Below are 19,438 nucleotides of genomic sequence, written 5' to 3'. Positions count from 1 at the left end.
AAATGAATGGAAGTTTCAAGTATTTCTTCATAGTTTGGGCATACCTAGAAGCCTACAAAGAATATAATATTTTTTCATGTTTATTTATTTATTTTTGAAAGAGAGTGAGCACAAGCATGAGAGGGGCAGAGAGAGAGAGAGGGAGACACAGAATGTGAAGCAGGCTCCAGGCTCTGAGGTGTCAGCACAGAGCCCCACACAGGGCTCAAACCCATGAACCGTGAGATCATGACCTGAGCGAAGTCGGACGCTTAACCGACTGAGCCACGTGGATGCCCCAAGAATATAATCTTCTTATGGTTGAGCTAATATAATCCTGTCCTGGGGGCATGAACACTTCTTCTTTCAGGAAAATAAGCAATCTGAACACAGACCGGTTGGTGTTATGTCAGTTTTACGTAGAGGAATAGATAGCATAAGGTACAAACAGGTATTAAGGTCTACAACTTAGATACCCTTCACTGTTCTGTCTCCACCTGTCTCGTCTAAAAATTTGTGGTTTTGATCTAGTGCTTTCCCTGCCCCTCTTCGTGTCGACTCCTGGTGTCTTCTGCTCTTCTGTACCACCCTATAGACTCACAACCACAGACTGGCAGGCTTTCCCTCATCCAGTGTCCTTCATCAGGCATTTCCATCTCATCATATCTGACCATTAACCTTCAATTTAGTTGTTCTTCCTGACTTGACCGAAAGTATCAAGTAATTATTATTCAAGTAATAATATTTACTTGAATATTAATTATTAAATTATTAAATTTAAATTTAAATTATTAATTTAATAATTTTGAATTATCAATTATTAAAGTATTAAATATTAATAATTATTAAAGAAATTGTTCAAGTAATAATAGGAGCTTCAAGTTGTAAAGGATAGTATGCAATCTAATAATCTCCCTTCCAGTCCTTGGGGTTATATTCTGAAATCTTATGATGTGTTTACCGACATCCTTCTAGAACAGTAACAGGAGTTGGTGAGAAAATTAATGTTTCTGAGGTAGTTCTCTGATACTGGGAAGGCTTTGATGGTTGGGTTTATTATCATAATTGTATCCTCTTGGTAAAATCTACATGTTTTCATATTGATTCCACCTAACTTTGAGGGTGTTAGGTTCCCCTTGAATCACACTAATTATAGTAATTTGTTTATAATATTAGTTATTAGGACTGTAGCATAGATGACTGAAATTAAGGACGATTGACATATTTATGTGGCAGAAGGGGAGAGTGCAAGCAATAGACAATAGTGAATTTTAAAATATTAATTATTAAAGCAATACATGAGATAATCCCAAGGAGGATATTTAGGTTTTGAAACAGAAATATTGATATCACAGAAATGAATTATGAATTCCCTTTCTGGAAAAAGAAAAACTGTGGAAATTGTAAAAAAAAAAAAAAAAGAAAAAGAAAAAAGAAAATCAGTGGGTGATAGAGATTCAGGATGAGAGAAAAAAGGGTAAGTCAGTGGAGCACAGGGCATTTTTCAGGAAAGGAAACTGTTTTGGACGGTGGTGGATATATGATATAATGCATAGGTCAAAATCCACAAAACCCAACCACACCAAGAGCAAATCCTAAAGTAAGCTACAGACTTTAGGAAAACAGCATCAATATTGGTTTGTCAGTGGTAACAAATGTACCGCACTAATATGAAATGTTAGGTGATAGAAATTTTGAGGGGGCTGAACTTCTATATGGGAAATCACTGTACTTTTTGTGTAATGTTTCTGCCAACCTAAATTGGTTAAAAAATAAAATCTTCCTGACGCCTGCTTCCGATTCTGTGTCTCCTTTTCTGTCTGCCCCTCCCCTGCTCGCACTTGGTCTCTCTCTCTCAGAAATAAAAGTAAACATTAAAATTTTTTTAATTAAAAAATTAAATCCATGTAAAAACTTATTCATGAGAATATGCCATTACAATGTTTAAGATATTTTATTTAAAATTCTATACAAATGTATCATATAAGTACTTCTTTTAAGTCGCATATTGATGCCCTGAAATCCTTGACAGTTTATGCTGATGCGCTGTACAAAGCTCACTCATGAATATAAAATAGCATATTTTCTGCGTGTGACTTTTAAAAAATTGAGATATTCTAAAGTTGCAAGCATGAATTTGAATGCTGTTAACAACTCAAGAAGAATTTGCCGCAAAAGGCTTTAGCTACGTTTCACAGGATAGTCTTTAATACCTTTGAGTTTATATGTCAAAAATAGGTCTTTCTCTTTTTTTTTTTCCATTTATGTTTTCTTTGTTTTTATAACATGCAATTTTTGTCAATATATTCACATCCATAAACATAGAAGTGGATATAATTTTTGTAAATAGTTTAAGCCTCAAATGATAGCAAAATATGCTTGGAATTTACTATTGAAATCTCGGGGCGCCTGGGTGGCGCAGTCGGTTAAGCGTCCGACTTCAGCCGGGTCACGATCTCGCGGTCCGTGAGTTTGAGCCCCGCGTCGGGCTCTGGGCTGACGGCTCGGAGCCTGGAGCCTGTTTCCGATTCTGTGTCTCCCTCTCTCTCTGACCCTCCCCCATTCATGCTCTGTCTCTCTCTGTCCCAAAAACTAAATAAAAAACGTTGAAAAAAAAAATTAAAAAAAAAAAAAAGAAATCTCGAGATGTATCTTAAATTCTGATATGGAATAATTAAAAACTCTACAATTTCAAATCCTCTGGCAGGAGTTTGTGTAATAAAAATGAGTGAGAAAGTGTAGAATCTAAAAGCTCTCATCACAAGAAAATAATATGCAAACATCTGTGGGGATGGATGTTAGCTAGACTTATTGTGGTGATTATTTTGCAATAAATCATATCATTTTGTTGTACATCTGAAACTAATATAATGCTATACATCATTTATATCTCTATTTTTTAAAAAAAGAAAATGCTCTCAACTTATTAAACATAACATTCACTGTAAGAAGTCCAAAGTGATTTCTATGAAAGTTGTTAGTATTATAGAATGCTAAAGCCTCATTAACATGGAATGTGTGTCTAGATTTGTATCAGAAAACGTCATTAACACTAGATCAATATTGATTGCAAATAATAATTTTCACCACTAATCATGTTTTAAAAGAGAAAGTCATGTTATTAAGAAAGCATGATCATGAAAATAAATAACCACCATTTAAAAGAGGCCATTAAAATGAATCTGTTGTTTAATTATCTGAACCATTATTTCATTTTTAGTGACAATTTTATTTGGTCCAACTAAGTAATTAAACGTTCTAGAACATGCCTAGAAGAAGAGTTTTAATCTGGCGATAGTTTTATTTCTTTATGAATAAATCCTGAAACCATATTTCCACTTCCTCTATGCTGTGACAGTTCTGGTTAATTTTACCTTCCTCATTGTGTTTTCTGTTCTTTATGCCTCTTTATACACTGTCTACAGACTCATTGTACCTCTTGCATTTTATTTACATATTCTAAAACACTTTCCATTTTATAACCATCTTCTTTTTAATAAAATTCTGTTATCTAGCATCTTCTCCACAATGATATTTGCTGTGTTTCTTAAGTGACCTTTAATTAAATCCTATTAAGCACGCAAAAAAGGTCTTTCATAATTTTTTTTCTGGTTTCTGTAGAAAGTCTTTTTCAGATGTCTGTTCATTCCAGTTACAACATGATTTGATGTATCTGCCGTTCCATAGTGTATATTTTAATTAATAAAGTTTATATATTTAAATTTGCTTTAAGTTTCTTTTGAGAGAGAGAGCATACATGTGGGCAGGGGGAGGGGCAGAGAGAGAGGAGAAAGAGAATTTCAAGCAGCTCCGCATGCTGTCAGTGCAAAGCAGGAAGTGGGTCTCAGACCCAGGAACCATGAGATCATGACCTGAGCTGAAATCAAGAGTCAGATGCTTAACCGCTGGGCCACCTAACTACCCCAATAAACTTTATCTTTTTTTTTTTTTTTTTTACTTTTTTTAAGATCTTTATTTATTTTTGAGAAAGAGAGAGACAGAGACAGAGTGTGAGCAGGGGAGGGGCAGAGAGAGAGGGAGACACAGAATCTGAAACAGGCTCCAGGCTCTGAGCTGTCAGCCCAGAGCCTGATGTGGGGCTCAAACCCACGAACCGCAAGATCATGACCTTGAGCTGAAGTCAGAGGCTTAACAGACTGAACCACCCAGGTGCCCCAACTTTATCTTTTAAAGTTGTTTTAAGTTCACAGCAAAATTGAGCAGAAAGTACAAAGAGTTCCATATACCCCCTGTCCCCACACACAGACAAGCCCTACCACCAGAGTGATACTTTAGTTACAATCAGAAGAATCTGCATTGACACATCGTTATCTCCCTAAATTTATAGTTTCCATTAGACTTCACCCTTGCTGTAGTACATTTTATGTATCCACAACTGTAGTAACATACCTAACAATGCTTTGTGATCCCCCTGCTAACCCTTGGCAAACACTGATGTTCTTGATGTCTCCATTGCTTTGCCTTTTCCAGGATTCCTACAGTTCAAATCATGTATCTATGTAGTCTTTTCAGATTGTCTTCATTCACTTTATAATATATAATTATATTATTCAGTATATAATTATAATATTCAGTATAATAATAATAATAATTCTCCACATGGATGACAATTTATTTATCTAGTCACCTATGGAAGGGCATCTTGCTTATTTCCAAGGTTTGGCAGTTATGAATAAAACAGCTATAAACATCCATATGCAGCCAAAAATGTGCTTGCAAAATGTACTTTGGTTTGTTTTAGGTGTTAGACTATATCTTAATTTGTCTTTTTCTAGGCTTTTTTTTCTCTTTATAACAGAAAAGGTCTTTGGTTCTGGATCAAATAACTTTCCACTTAACAATTTTAGGCAGGTAGGGGTTAGTCAACACTTACATTTTATTATTCAGTCCCTTAAGTTTTATGGCAAATGTTTTATATTCTAGTCAGTAAGTGGAATAAGAAATAGTTATGTTTGGATTATCTTAAATTATTGATTCTTGTTCTGTCTTAACTAGATATTTTGTTATTTTTAATATAAATCAGAAGAACTGATCACCAGGAAGCACTTTAAAACAGGTTCTACTATTGATCACTTTGTAACACAGATGATTTCTGGGTGCCACTAGAGGAGAAATAAGTGAATGTTCTATCATAAAGACATTCATGATGAGTTAAAGTCATTATTTTAATTGTAGATTTCAACTTCACTACTGCAGAACATGTATCATTTTGAGGACTGGTGTATAAGCCCAGTTTATTTACTATAATTATCATTAAAATTTTTTTGCCTTTATAATTCACTGACTTAATAGCATTGCCTTATTTGCTTTGGCTCAGACAGTTTTTTTCTGCAGGCGATTCTATCCACACCTCCTTAATACTCCATAAGATTAAGTTTTTAATTAATTCCGGTAAGTGGGAATTCATATTCATTTAGCTATTCCATTAAATTTCTTTCTAATTCTTTTTCTTATGCATTCTATTCATGATAATGATGTTATATAAAGTCTATGAAATATTTCTCAGCATTTTTAAATTTCATTTAAATTTTTAATTTTTTTAAATGTTTATTCATTGCTGAGAGACAGAGAGAGAGTGCGAGCAAGGGAGGGACAGAAAGAGAAGGAGGCACAGAATCCAAAGCAGTTTCCAGGTTTCAAGCTGTCAGCACAGAGCCTGACACAGGCTGTAACCCACGAACTGTGAGATCATGAGCTGAGCCAAAGTCGGATGCTCAACCGATTAAGCCACCCAGGCGCCCCATCTCAGCATTTAAAAAAAAAAATTATTTTGGACCACGTGAGTGGTTCCGTTGGTTAAGCATCTTATTTTGACTCAGGTCATGATTCCACAGCTTGTGAGCTCAAGACCCGCACTGGGCTTTGTGCTGACAGCTCAGAGACTGCTTCGGATTCTATTTCAGTTTCTCTCTCTGTCCCTCCCCCCTACTTGTGCATTCTCTCTCTCTCTCTCTCTCTCTCTCTCTCTCTCTCTCCATAAATAAATAAATAAACAAAGCATTAAAAATAAAAAACAATATATAAAATTTTATTTGAGAGAGAGAGAGCAGGGTGGGGGGGAGGGGCAAGAATCCCAAACAGGCTCCACGCTGTCAATGCTGAGCCTGATGCGGGGCTCAAACTCATGAACTGTGGGTCATGACCTGAGCCAAAACCAAGAGTCAGATGATTAACCGAATCAGCCACCCAGGCTCCACCCAGAAATATTTCTTAGCTTTTCTTGTCACATCAGGCCCTTTTCGTTTATAAAGATGCTTAGCTGTATGTTTCCTCGGATTAATTGTGTGCTTCCTTCGAAAATAATGTTTGACACCAAACTTTTCTCATCGCGCTTTTCATCTCTGTATTTCTCAGGGTGTAGATTAAGGGATTGAACATAGGAGCGATGATGGTGTAAAATAGAGCAAATATTTTGTCCTGGGGGAACGTGGTCGGAGGTCGAAGGTAGGCAAAGATTGAAGGTCCAAAAAATAAGATGACCACAGTGATATGAGACCCACAGGTGGAGAGGGCTTTGTGTCTTCCCTCGGCCGAACGATGTCTTAGACTAAACAATATAATGACATAAGAAACAAATAAGACAACGAAGGTCACTAAAGCGACCAGACCTGAATTGGCCACCACAAGGACACCAGTGATGTAGGTATCAGTACAGGCAACTTTCAACAAAGGCAAGATATCACAAAAATAGTGGTCAATCTCATTAGGTCCACAAAATGGCAACTGGATGGTCATCGATAATTGAGGAAGAGAATGGAGAGCCCCACCAGCCCAAGCAGCCAAGACTAGAAGATTGCATCTTGTTCTGTTCATGATAAGCAGGTAGTGGAGAGGTTTACAGATAGCCACGTAGCGATCAAAGGCCATGACTGTGAGGACAAAGACCTCAGTACTCCCAAAGAAGTGCATAGCAAAGACCTGGAACATGCAATTACCGTAGGAGATCGTTTTTGTCCCCCCTCGTAGGTCAGCAATGAATTTGGGTGTAACACTAGAGGTATAGCAGATGTCCATACAGGATAAGTGGCTGAGGAAATAGTACATGGGTTGGTGGAAAAGAGGGCTGCATCGAATGGAGACGAGGATCAGCAGGTTTCCTGCCAAAAGGGCAACATAACAGAATAAGAAGAGCACAAAGCAAAATATTTGTACGTTCTGGTCATACGAAAGTCCTAGAAGAACGAATTCTGAGGTGTTTCTCTGGCTCTCCATATACTTGAGTTTGCTGTATGTGACACTGAAATGAATTAGGTATCTGAAGGAAAGAAAACATAAATTTGTTGGACACAATATGAACACAACCATATAAAATTTACTAAGTAGCTTGACATGAATGTAATATTAATATTAATTATTCTCAATTTATTAAATTAAGCTGTCTTGTCATTTTCATTAAGTCTTTTAGTCTATAAAAGTATTGCAGAATAATTCTATAATGGGGATAATGGGAATAATGATGTATTTTTCTCAATCTTACTGGTAATGATTTTTAGATATTTAAATATTTTAAAAATTAAAAACTATTTATCGTTGTTAATTACATTATTATGTAGCAAAGAAGAGTTTTAAAAATGAGCTTAAGTCAAAAAATGCTTTGTTGCATGTATTTTAAATGTATGTACTTATAACTGAGGTCCACTTGCCTATTTTTATCATTTTTTGGTCAAATTCCCTGACTTATCTGGCACTGAATCCTTAGGAAATGCCAATATACCAGACCGAATTGCTAAACTTAATTTGTTTAAAGCACACTCTTTTTTTGCTATGTGATCAAACATTGCCAATGGGTCATACTAAACCAATGGAATTGCTGTTATTTTAGAAAGCAAATAACAGTGAAAAAGTATACAAGAAAACAAGAATGCCAACTAATGGCTGAAAATTGTGGAAAATATTTAGCAATTTCATTCCTTTTTCTATTTACATTTCATGTGTTAAAGACAATTTTAAAAATACAAATACTGTTTGTGATAACAAACATTAAAGATTGGATAAATCATTAAGTTGCCCAATTATAAGGGTGCCTGGGTGGCTCAGTTGAGTGTCCTTTGGACTCATGTCATGACCCTAGGGTTGTGGGATTGAGCCTTGCATCAGGCTCTGTGCTGAGTGTGGAGCCTGCTAAGGTTCTCTCTTTCTCCCTCTGCCTCTCTCCCTTGTTCTCTCTCTCTCTCTCTCTCTCTCTCTCTCAGGAAATAAATAAATAAATAAAATAAGTTGCCCAAGTACATTTGAATGGTGCACACATCATGGCTCTTGTATTTGAATCTTTTGTATCTGATACATAATTTTAAGACATTATTTAATCAGTACAAAATTAGTCAAGAACTGAGAGAGAATGGACTTCCAGGAGTTATCTTCCTCACTGATGAGGAATTCTCTGTCCCCAGTGGGTTTGGACAGCTAGTGCACCTTCTACATTTCTCCAGACCTGATATGACAGTCATATCTGAGCCATCAAGTGTCTATTTGAAACAAAACAAAATAAGAGAATGCTTTTGTAGCAAAGTTATATAGAAACCATCAACTCTAGGGATTCTCAAAATCAGTATCTATGCATTTCATAGTTTTGGAGACTATTATATATACACATACATATATACACATATATGTGCAGTATATCTCTACAGATACAGATTTAGATACAGATGATATAGATATATATTCTTTTTAAGAAAGAGACATTTAGGAAATGGTCCTTACTGTAGGACAGCAATGCTGTTTTAAATTGTTATTCAAAACTCTAACTTCACAAAAGAGTAATTTTTAGTTTGTTCCTACTTTTTTTGAAAATAATTATCAGTTACAGAGTATTCAGCAGTTCACCTTTCCTAAAGAGCATTGACAAGTTTTAGGAAGGTGGAGTTCATTGACCTAAATCTAGTCATGGCAATTGATGTTGATTCTTTGATAATGCAGTGGAAACAATGTGAATTTTTCAGATACATTTATTTACCTGAAATGATTTGATTTAAAAATAATTATTATACAACAAGACTGCAAACAGATTAAAGGCAGAATTCACCTGACCAATCCAAATCTCTGGATTTATATAGAAAAGACTTAGATCAAGAGAATATAAGCATTTCTCAGGATGTGAAAGTAATACACTGGAGATGTGGGCAGACAGAAATCCTGATTCTCCCTCAATCTGGGGCTAATTTCATGGGGACAACTGAGAGGGACGTGATGGATGTCATAAAGGGCAGCAGTGAAAAGACCATTTTGAATCCTTATCTAGGGAGAAAAGAATATGCACGATGGGTTAACACACAGCCAGTCTGTCTTTCTGAGTATTTATGTAAATAAAGATATATGGACTATTTAATATACATGTTTTTGGAATTCTCTCATTTTTAATCATTTTGAAACAATTTCCATTCAGTTTTACCAACATGTAAATTGCTTAGATCAGAATTCTTCTTTGTTTCTAAATCATCATTGGCATTTAATCCACAATAGTTCTTAATATGCATCTCATCCTGTAATCTGATGCAACATTAGACATGGTCGCTGCGGTGAGAATATGTAAAAGGGAAACGTCAGGAGAGGAGAGTTATTGTCATAAAAACATTTTGATCACAGAGATATTAAGGACCCCTCTTGTGTAAAAACTAAAGTTACAGTTGATGAACAAAGAACTTCAGCCAACCATTGTACAAATGGTTAGAATAGTAACTACAGAGAAAGAGGTGGAAACATTGAGGCACCTTCAATAAACTGACCAGGGGGATCCTTGAGAGAATCACTTCATCTCTTTAAACTTCATCTTACTCATTTTACAATTAAGATATCATGACATAATTCAGAATTTTAATGAGGAATAAATGAGGCAATACGAAATAGCCCATGACACGCGTGGTTCAAAACATTCATCTTTCTTTTACAAACTTCCTTCTCTGAGTGATTAGTTTAGAACCACAGAAAGCATCAGGCACACATATGCAACCAAGGCCAGTGGGAAAATTAAAAAAAAAATCATAACACAGATTTAATAACTGATGAGGTAAACCTCAATTTCAACAATCTGCTAGGGAAAACATTTAGGTTAGTTTAATGGCAGATTGGTCCTCTTAGGGAATGTTTAACCCCAATCCTTAGCCTGATTTTTTTACACTATAAAACTATAGTTAGGGGCATCTGGGTGGCTCAGTCCATTAAGCGTCTGACTTTGGCTCAGGTCATGATCGCACAGTTCCTGGCTTGAGTTCATATTTTCTCTTAGTGTAACAGAATGTAGCATGAACTTACCTTCATTGACTCGGATGAAACTAGTCTATTCTAGGATGGCAAGTGTTTTGAAATACAGGAAATTCTTCATTATTGTAGATATCCAAGCATAAGCAAGGCTGTATCTTAACCGCAATATGGAGGATTATAGACAAGCCCAAGAACGGGGCACAAGGAAATTCACTGCCAACTTGAAAATGTTTTAATTTTTCTTAACTAGAACTTTGCTTATAAATAATGCATAACTAAAACTAACGTATGCTAAACCATTTTTATCGTAACCAAATTATCACACACGGCGAAAGAAGTTATAGTCTTTAAAATGAAATTATATGGAATATGAGCATATAAATAGTTAAGCACATGGTTGGCGGGACCCTAGCAAACTCACATGACATAGGTAACCCTCTAACCATTGGATCTGAGTGGCTGTCAGGTTGGTTTTAGGCTACATTAGGAAGAATTCCACCCCCAGATACTCCATCTGCCAAATCATCCCTAGTATCAAAATCTGGAATAAAATGAAGAGAATAATAAGTCAGTAATTTCAATACATCCAGATTAATTCTTTGCAAATATTTTGGAAATCTCAATATGACTTAAACCTTCGACAGGTTTACAACGGACTTCAAACATTTACTCAAACTATCCGTGATGAAGAATGTATTGCTTTGTCCCACGAAAGCAGGCTAGGTATTTTGAAGGATGATTTCAGATCTCAATGCTAGCTCACTAAAAAAAAATCTTTTTAAGTATTTTTTAATTCTTGCAAAAGCTAACAAGAGTGTTTAGGTCCTGAAAATCATCTATTTTATACCTATTCCTGAAGAAAATTTCGTTGGGAAAAATAGAATGTAAACCTAAGTGACAGCACAGAAGTTCATAATTCCTTGAAAGCTGTAAATAATTACATTCCCAAAGGCATTTCTAAACAGATTCTGGCCAAGTATTGCTAAACCACTGTCCAGAGTAATGTCCCTGATTCTCCTGGGTGTTTTTCCATCTTTGCATTAGCTTGCCTCAGGCACCATTTGTCTGGAGACCCAACAAGGCCATAGAGCAGTTCAAGAAACTGTTCTGTATTCATCCAGCTTTCTGAATAATCAGAGGGAAACCAGGGTAGCCTGTAGCAGTATTTGGTTAGCTTCCAGGAAAAATGTGAGACGAAATAGAGCCAAAAGAATCACACGCAAGCATTTGTAGTCCAAGTGCGAGCCATTATCAAGATCTTATGCGAGTAGAATAGACAGATCAATAAAATCAATGACCAGCAATATCAGAACTGGTGAAAAACTATTTCTTTTTCTTTTAAGTTTATTTATTTTGAGAGAGAGAGACCACATGCATGAGTGAGCAGGAGAGGGACAGAGAGAGGGAGTGAGAGAATCCCAAGCAGGCTCCCAATGGTCAGCATAGAGCCCAGTGCAGGGCTCAAATTCATGAACTGTGAGATCATGACCTGAGCCGAATTCAAGATTCAGATGCTTAGCTGACTTAGCCATCCAGGCACCCTGCAAAACTATTTCTTGTTCAGGACTAACATTGTTGGAATAGACGGTTGGATGATGGGAGGCAAAAAGAAGGAAAAATAAAACAAGAAATATTTCTTTCCCCATGAAACTTGGAAGGTAGGAGAAAAAGAAAGAAAGAAAGAAAGAAAGAAAGAAAGAAAGAAAGAAAGAAAAGAAGAGGTGGGGAGGGGAGGAAGGGGAGGGGAGGGGAGGGGAGGGGAGGGAAGGGAAGGGAAGGGAAGGGAAGGGAAAGGAAGGGAAGGGAAGGGAAGGGAAGGGAAGGAAAGGAAAGGAAAGGAAAGGAAAGGAAAGGAAAGGAAAGGAAAGGAAAGGAAAGGAAAGGAAAGGAAAGGAAAGGAAAAAAAAGAAAAAACAATTCAGAGGAGGGAAGCATTCAAATACAGCAAAGCATTATTCTTCACCATAGAGTTCTCTCTTCTGTCACTGAGAATTCAGTAGTTGCTTAGACTCCATTTCATCAGCCCATATTGAGTTTAATTAGTCTCTACCTCTCTACCATATACAAATCCACACCTAAAGTTTTCTCTTGTATTGAAAATGTCAGGAAAAATCAGGTTCCGGGGTGGCTCAGTCAGTTAAGCGTCCGACTTCAGCTCAAGTCATGATCTCACAGTTCATGAGTTTGAACATCAGACTTTCTGCTGTCAGCACAGAGCTGCTTTGGATCCTCTGTCTCCCTCTCTCTCTGCCCCTCCCCAGCTCACTCTCACCCTCTCTCTCTCTCTCAAAATTAAATAAACATAAAAACAAAAACAAAAACAAAAACAAAAACAAAAAAAAGCCTTGGTTGGTTCAACTTACCTTAAATTCATTAAATTATCTAATGCTTCCACTAATGCATATTTTGACATAAGTATTATTACTTCTATTATGCAAATAAGAACACAGAAGATTCTAGCAGTTAAATGTCTAGTTCAAACAGCCAGTCAGCAACAGAAGCAAGAAAATGGATATGTGTAAATGTAACACTTGCTTCCAGGCTTGAAAGTTTAGTATCCTGAGAGATATGAAGATTGTAACTGAAGGGTTTCAGGACACGTGTCCCAGAGCGTACCCCTTTGACATGTGGATTGTTTCGAGCTGAAAAGAATCAGGCCCAAAGGATTGAAGAGGAGTTTTTTCTTCCCCACTTACTGCCCTAGAGAATTTAGATGGAGGGTCTGGTCTGGTCTATGAAGAGAGCTAACTACAAGGAGTCTATGAAGGAGATAACTACAAGGTCTATGAAGGAGATAACTACAAAGAGTGTGGGGTGGGCTTGGTAAACAAGGGGACTCTGCAGGGCCTCCTGGTTCAAATTCCCCTCGGTGGCCCATTAAATCCCTACCCCCTTCTCCATAGCTTAGGATAGCATATAAACCTATCAGGGACCTCATTTCTTTTGGGTTCCCATACATATGAAATTAAAATTGTTTTTCTCCTGTTAATTTGTCTCATGTCCATTTAATTGTTAGACCAGCCAGAGAATGGAAAAGGGAAGAAGGGAGAAGTTTTTTATCCCCTATGTAGCGCTCAAGCACAGAGGTTATCAAAGCCAGATGACTTACGGATCGCCCACTCCAACATTAAGCCCCATGTTGACCGAGCTTTACTCAAGCTGGCCTGTATCAGTCCCCAGAGAAGATAGCTGGTCACATCTCCAATACCCTCCCCTAAGAGACACGTCCAAGGACTCTGGTTGGAGACATATACAGGTGTCCCATTAACATCCTCAAATCTTGAATTCGCCCCCCCGGTCATAAATTCGCCCCTGCTGAAAAAGTTTTAATCATGATGAGGTGCATTTTATCTTTATTTAATGCGGACCACACTGTTGACACTTTTTTTGTTTCTGTATTTATTTATAAAAGTTTATTTGTATTTATTTTGAGGCAGTGTGTGCAAGCGAGGAAGGGGCAGAGAGAGAAGGAGGGAGAGAGAATCCCAAGCAGGCTGTGCACTGACAGACATGGGGTTCAAACCCACAAACCGTTAGATCATGACCTGAGCCAAAATCAAGAGTCTGACGCCCCATCGACTCAACCGCTCTGGTGTCTCTATTGATGCTATATTTAATTTTTTTTTTTCTGGGGCGCCTGGGTGGCTCAGTTGGTTAAGCGTCCGACTTAGGCTCAGATCATGATCTCACAGTTTATGAGTTCAAGCCCCATGTGGGGCTCTGCGCGGACAGCTTGGAGCCTGGAGCTGCTTCAGATTCTGTGTCTCCCTCTCTCTCTGCCCCTCCCCTGCTCCTACTCTGCCCCTCTCTGTCTCTCAAAAATAAATAAACATAAAATTTTTAAAAATTATTTTTCTAAGCAAAGATCACAAAGACCTTGCCTCATGTTTTACTCTAAGTATTTTATGCATTCACATTCTACGTCTTGGTCTATGATTCATTTGGAAATAAATTTTTACGAGCTGTGATACATGTTTTTTTGTGGGATTGTTGCTGTTGGCACATATGAATGTCCAACACTTCACTTCCATTTGTGGTGAAGACTATGTTTTCTCCACAAAATTGCCTACAGACCTCCAATGAGAATTAGCTGACCAGTATGTGCATGTCTATTTCAGACTCTCTGGTCCAGCCCATTGACAGGATTGTCTATCTTCATGAAAACAACACACCATTTTGAACACACAGCTCTATAATACACCTCGAAATGAGATAGTGTAAATGCTCCAGATTTTTTCTTTTTGCAGTTGTGTGAGTTCATCTTCATTACATTTCTATATACATTTTTCACCACCTTGGAAAAAGAATGAATACATTCCCGGTCACATTTTATATGGGGTTGCTGGAATCTAAAGATCTATTTGGAGATAATTCACATCTAAATGGTATTGAGTCGTCTGGCCCATGAGCACAATATTTCTTTCTATTTATTAAGTTCTTCGTATATTCTCAACATAGTTTTCAGTTTTCGGTATGTGTCTTGCCCCTCTCTTGTCACATTCTTCCTTAGGTACATTGTATATTTGAGGCTGTTGGAGAAGGAATTTTAAAAATCCAATTTCTGTTTGGTAATTTCCAGTACAAACCGTGCAACTGATGTTATATATTGATCTTATATGTCACAACCAGGCTAAGCTCACATTAAAAAGAAAGTCTCTCATGTTGCATAAGAGCGATGGAACTGACAGTTTTCATCATGAAACAATTGTATATATAGAAAATTCTGAGAAACGGAGCACCTGGGTGGCTCAGTTGGTTAAGCGTCCAACTTCAGCTCAGGTCATGATCTCACAGCATGTGAGTTCGAGCCCCGTGTCAGGCTCTGTGCTAAGAGCTAAAAGCCTGAAGCCTGCTTTGGATTCTGTGTCTCCCTCTCTCTCTGTCCCTCCCCCACTCAAGCTCTGTCTCTCTCTGTCTCTCTCTCTCTTTCTCTCTGTCTCTCAAAAATTAATAAACATTTTTAAAAATTTTAAAAAAATTCTAAGGACTGTATAGAAAAGCTATCATAATTTAGCAGTATCAGAGAAATGCTGAACAGATGGAATTAGCTTAGATATATTCAATTCTGTTTTACTTTTGTGAAAAATACTTTTATGAAAAGAGTTTGTGGAGAATAAGAATTATTTTTCTTTAATGTTAAGTAGAATTCACCACCAAAGTTTTCTGGATGGGTGTATGAAGATAATACAATAAATTCAACTACTTTGAGATGCAAATGAACTATTGAGCATATGTATCTTTATTTTTTAAGGATCCTGGGTAGTTTATATCATTTCAAGAATGTTTTCCTTCAATCTAAAGTGTCGAGCTTATTGGCCTTATTATGATCACTGTACCTTTTATTATTCCTTTAAAAACCTGTAGAATATGTTTGGATGTAAATTTTAAAAAATAAAAAATAACATAAAATAAAACAAAAAACCTGGAGAATGTGTACTGATATCACCTCTCTTATTGAAAACAACTATGTGCGCTTCTTGGTTTGTTTCTTAAATTCCACATATGAGTGAAATGATACAGTACTTGTCTTTCTCTGACTTATTTCACTTAGTGTAATATTCTAGAGAGAGATAGAGGCAAAATAAGAAATAGACTCTTAACTATAGAGAACAAACTGATGGTTACCAGAGGAGACGTGGATGGGGTGGGGGGCGGGGGAAATAGGTGGTGGGGATTAAGGAGTGCACTTGTGTTGAGCACTGGCTATTTTATGGAAATGTTGAACCACTCGGCTGTATATCAGAAACTTACATTACACCGTATGTTAGCTAACTGGAACTTGAATAAAAACTTTAAGAAAAACTGTGTGGTAACCACTAAGCATTATATATATATCCCAAGAATTGAGATCCAGGAAACTAACAACAAATTAAATCCAAACAAAATAGAAATCATGATATAATACACTAAGGGAAGAAATCAGTGACATTGCTAAAATTCAAACTAACTCATATGGAGAATAGCAAAAAACTGCTGACGGTTAGTTCTCTAAAAGAATGAAAAAATTCAGAAAATGCCATCAAGATCAATTAAGAGAAAAGAGAAAGAAAAAACGCAGATTACTAATATGAAGAATGGGACATTGCTGAAAATTAGGGTTAATTTGTACAAAATCTTTGAAATACATGTTGACGATATCTACTCAAGCAAATTATAAGCTACTCTCCAGCAATTCCGCTTCTAGATATTTGTGTAAAATACCATAACACTGCATGACTAGCACCAAGTTATCGTCAGATATAGATGGAACTTCATTAGAAATGGATTCATACTTGGTCTTTGGATATTTACTATATCCCAGGAGTTAAACTAGAATGTCATGTCAATTACATTCAAAATCACACAGTTAGCCCATCCTACCCAGGTCTTGCTAACTGATACCTTAAGTTCCTGGCCACCACAATGCACCTGGCACATCACATCCCCTCAGAGTCACCTGCATGTGAGAACTTATTCTAATAATTGAGGCTCTAATATATGAACTGGACAGAAATGTGAAGGCCCAAAGCCAAACACAGACTTTCCATGCTCCTCTGACACCATTAACTGCTAGACCAGTTGTTACTGTGGTGGCTGCAATTCAGATTGTGGTTCATTGGACAGTAAAAAATATCAGAACTTGAAGTAAAATATGACTATTTCATACACTTTCAGATGCAGCAGCTCGTCTAAGAAATATTTATGGTAAAATCCAAATTCTCTGGAAAAGTTGATGATTTGGGTACAAAGGATGAAGGATTTGAAATTGATGGCTTTGATATATTTATTTTATGTGACACCATGATCATGAGGGTCTCTCTGGTGTTGACAAGAATACTAGAAGAGTCTAGAAGTATCTAAATCAGCGCTCACAATGGATGCCTGAAGACAAATATGTGGTTGAGAAGGGATGAAGGATTAGGAGAGAGTGCTGGGATGGGAAATCACATAAAACTATGTCACCCGCAGCTAGATGGGGCCACCAGTCTTTCTCTTAGGCCTCTTGCAAGATATCAAGCTTCTTCCAGCCTGGTGTTTTCTGATAACACTGAGGCTTAAAGAAAGAGCCCATGTAACATAACTGTTTCCTAACTGATTAGAGATATTCCTTTAATTAAAGATGAATTTTTAAATTAGCAATAAATTCCTTTGTAGATGGATAGAGTCTACCTCACAAGTTGATTAGTAATTTAATTTGCTGTGGTTTGTTTTTTTGGATTTTTATATGATATCATCAGATTTTGCCAATGATATCTTGTGGACCTTTGGAAAAAGAGAAGAAAATATGATAGTAAAAGGTTTTTTGTTTTGTTTTGTTGCATAGCATGCTTTCTGATGGGGTGGGAAATTCCCTGACCCGTCCTCAAGAACTCCAAGAATCTCCAAACAATACATGCACAGACACAATCATCATACACTCACATGCACAGATGTATGCACACACAGGCACGTGACATTTGTATACTAAAAAGAAATTCCAAAACCCCTTTGGACAGATTCTACATTAAACCATCGACTTGTCAAAGCTCATTTCCTACGGAAGGGACAGAAGTTTTTCCCATCATATTCCAGAGGCTTGTATGGCTCCAGGAGGAAAAAAAAAATACTAGTTACATCTGTGAAAGTTTCTAAGAGTTCAAGAATCAAAAGAGTGGTGCCAGCCACTAAGCCAATCACTATTACCTTCATGATTTCCCTTGGATTTTGCTTTGGCTCTGGGGTAGGAATATTTGAATCAAGCAAACTTTGTGTGGAAGCATTGTAATCATTCTGCTGAGAAAAGACAAGTCTCTGGGCAGTGAGAGATGGCCAGACAAATACGAATGGAAGCACAGAGCTGAGATTGGGTTATGTCATTCAATGGACAAAGAGGTAAACAATAATTAGGAGAGAAGTCCTCCTTCATGCATAAAATAAATAAGTAAAAATATTCTAGGGGCACGTGGGTATCTCTCTTAAGTGCCCAACTCCTGATTTCGGCTCAGGTCATGATCTCACGGTTTGTGGGTTCAAACCCTGAATCAGGGTCCATGCTATCAGCTTGGGATTCCTTTTCTCTCTGCCCCTTGCCTTCTCTCATTCTCTCTGTCTCTCCCTCTTTCTCAAAAATAAAAAAAAAATAAACTTTAAAAAATACAAAAAATAAATAAGTAAAAATATTTTAAAGTTCTGGTAGTCTGCTGAATTTCGTTATATCCCTAATAGGTACATGGCACTATATGTTAAATCTTAAGGCTTTTTGATACTATTTATTTTGTTATTAATGCATGATTGTTCATGACACAAGGAGAAGCTCTAGATATGTAAGAACAATACTTGCAATCAAATAAAAAAAAGATATTACCTTGAATTTACTTCAATTCAATTACTTTGTTTACCATTTTAATTTGTGCCAAGTTTATTGTTAGAAAAACAGAAAAGGGTGCCTGTGTGGTTGAGCATTCAACTCTTGATTTCGGCTCAGATCATACCAAGGTCATGGGATCGAGTCCTGTGATGGGCTTTGTGCTGAGCATGAAGCCTACTTAAGAGTGTCTCTCTCTCTCTCTGTGCCCCTCTCCCCTACTCACACATTATCTCACGCTCTCTCTCTCTCTCTCTCTCAAATTAAAAAAAGCAAAGAAAAAAGGAAGATAAAAAACTAAAGATATACCACATACTCTTCCTGCTCAAACTAGAAAAAAACGCAGTCTACACGAAGAAGCCACTAGTACAGGACATAGGATTATTTGAAACAGAGAAAACATACTGTTGAATAGGAATAAAAGAACAGGGCAGAAATCTGGTCTGTTGGATCTGCAAAATCTTCCCGAATAAGAAAACATTAAATATGTGAATTATATGCAAGACATGGACCTTCGAGCATGGGGGTGGGGAATTATGAGCAGAAGAAGAGCTGAAATACAGCCATAGAGCTGATAGATTCCAGAGTATGTTTGGAGAATATAGATGGACCCAGTGTAGGCGGATGAAAGCATCCGAGCAAAGGGACATACAGGAGGAAAGGTAGGGAAAGAGGGAAGTGCATAACTTGAGTTTTCATTACACCTTATGCCAGGCTAAAGCTTGCTTCACATGTGTTGGTCTAAATGATATTACACCTTCATGAGGTATAATATTACCCCATTTCATAGACACTTTGAAAATGCGACTTAAATAATTAAAGCAAATTGCCAAGACCCAGAGACAGTATGTCACCCATTTCTCCTTGACCCAAAGCCTGTCATTGTAACGTCGTACTTTCTCCCAATGTTGTGAC

At 37.0% G+C, this 19,438-nt stretch overlaps 1 protein-coding gene across 1 annotated transcript; it reads right to left on the bottom strand.

Annotated features, from left to right (window-relative positions):
* Positions 1-6,276: 6,276 nt before the first annotated feature.
* On the bottom strand, positions 6,277-7,212 carry LOC131488802 (olfactory receptor 4P4-like). Its single transcript, XM_058690641.1, has one exon. The coding sequence runs from the start codon at positions 7,210-7,212 to the stop codon at positions 6,277-6,279; it is 936 nt and encodes a 311-aa protein (XP_058546624.1).
* Positions 7,213-19,438: the final 12,226 nt, after the last annotated feature.

The sequence above is a fragment of the Neofelis nebulosa genome, chromosome 10 (assembly GCF_028018385.1).
Source record: "Neofelis nebulosa isolate mNeoNeb1 chromosome 10, mNeoNeb1.pri, whole genome shotgun sequence".
Taxonomy (NCBI): Eukaryota; Metazoa; Chordata; class Mammalia; order Carnivora; family Felidae; genus Neofelis; species Neofelis nebulosa.
The sequence above is the reverse complement of the archived record's forward strand: the minus strand, read 5'-3'. Positions and strand labels throughout refer to the sequence as shown.

Coding starts and splice junctions, on each gene's coding strand:
- LOC131488802 (XM_058690641.1), bottom strand. CDS start 7,212: ATGGAGAGCCAGAGAAACACCTCAGAATTCGTTCTTCTAGGACTTTCG.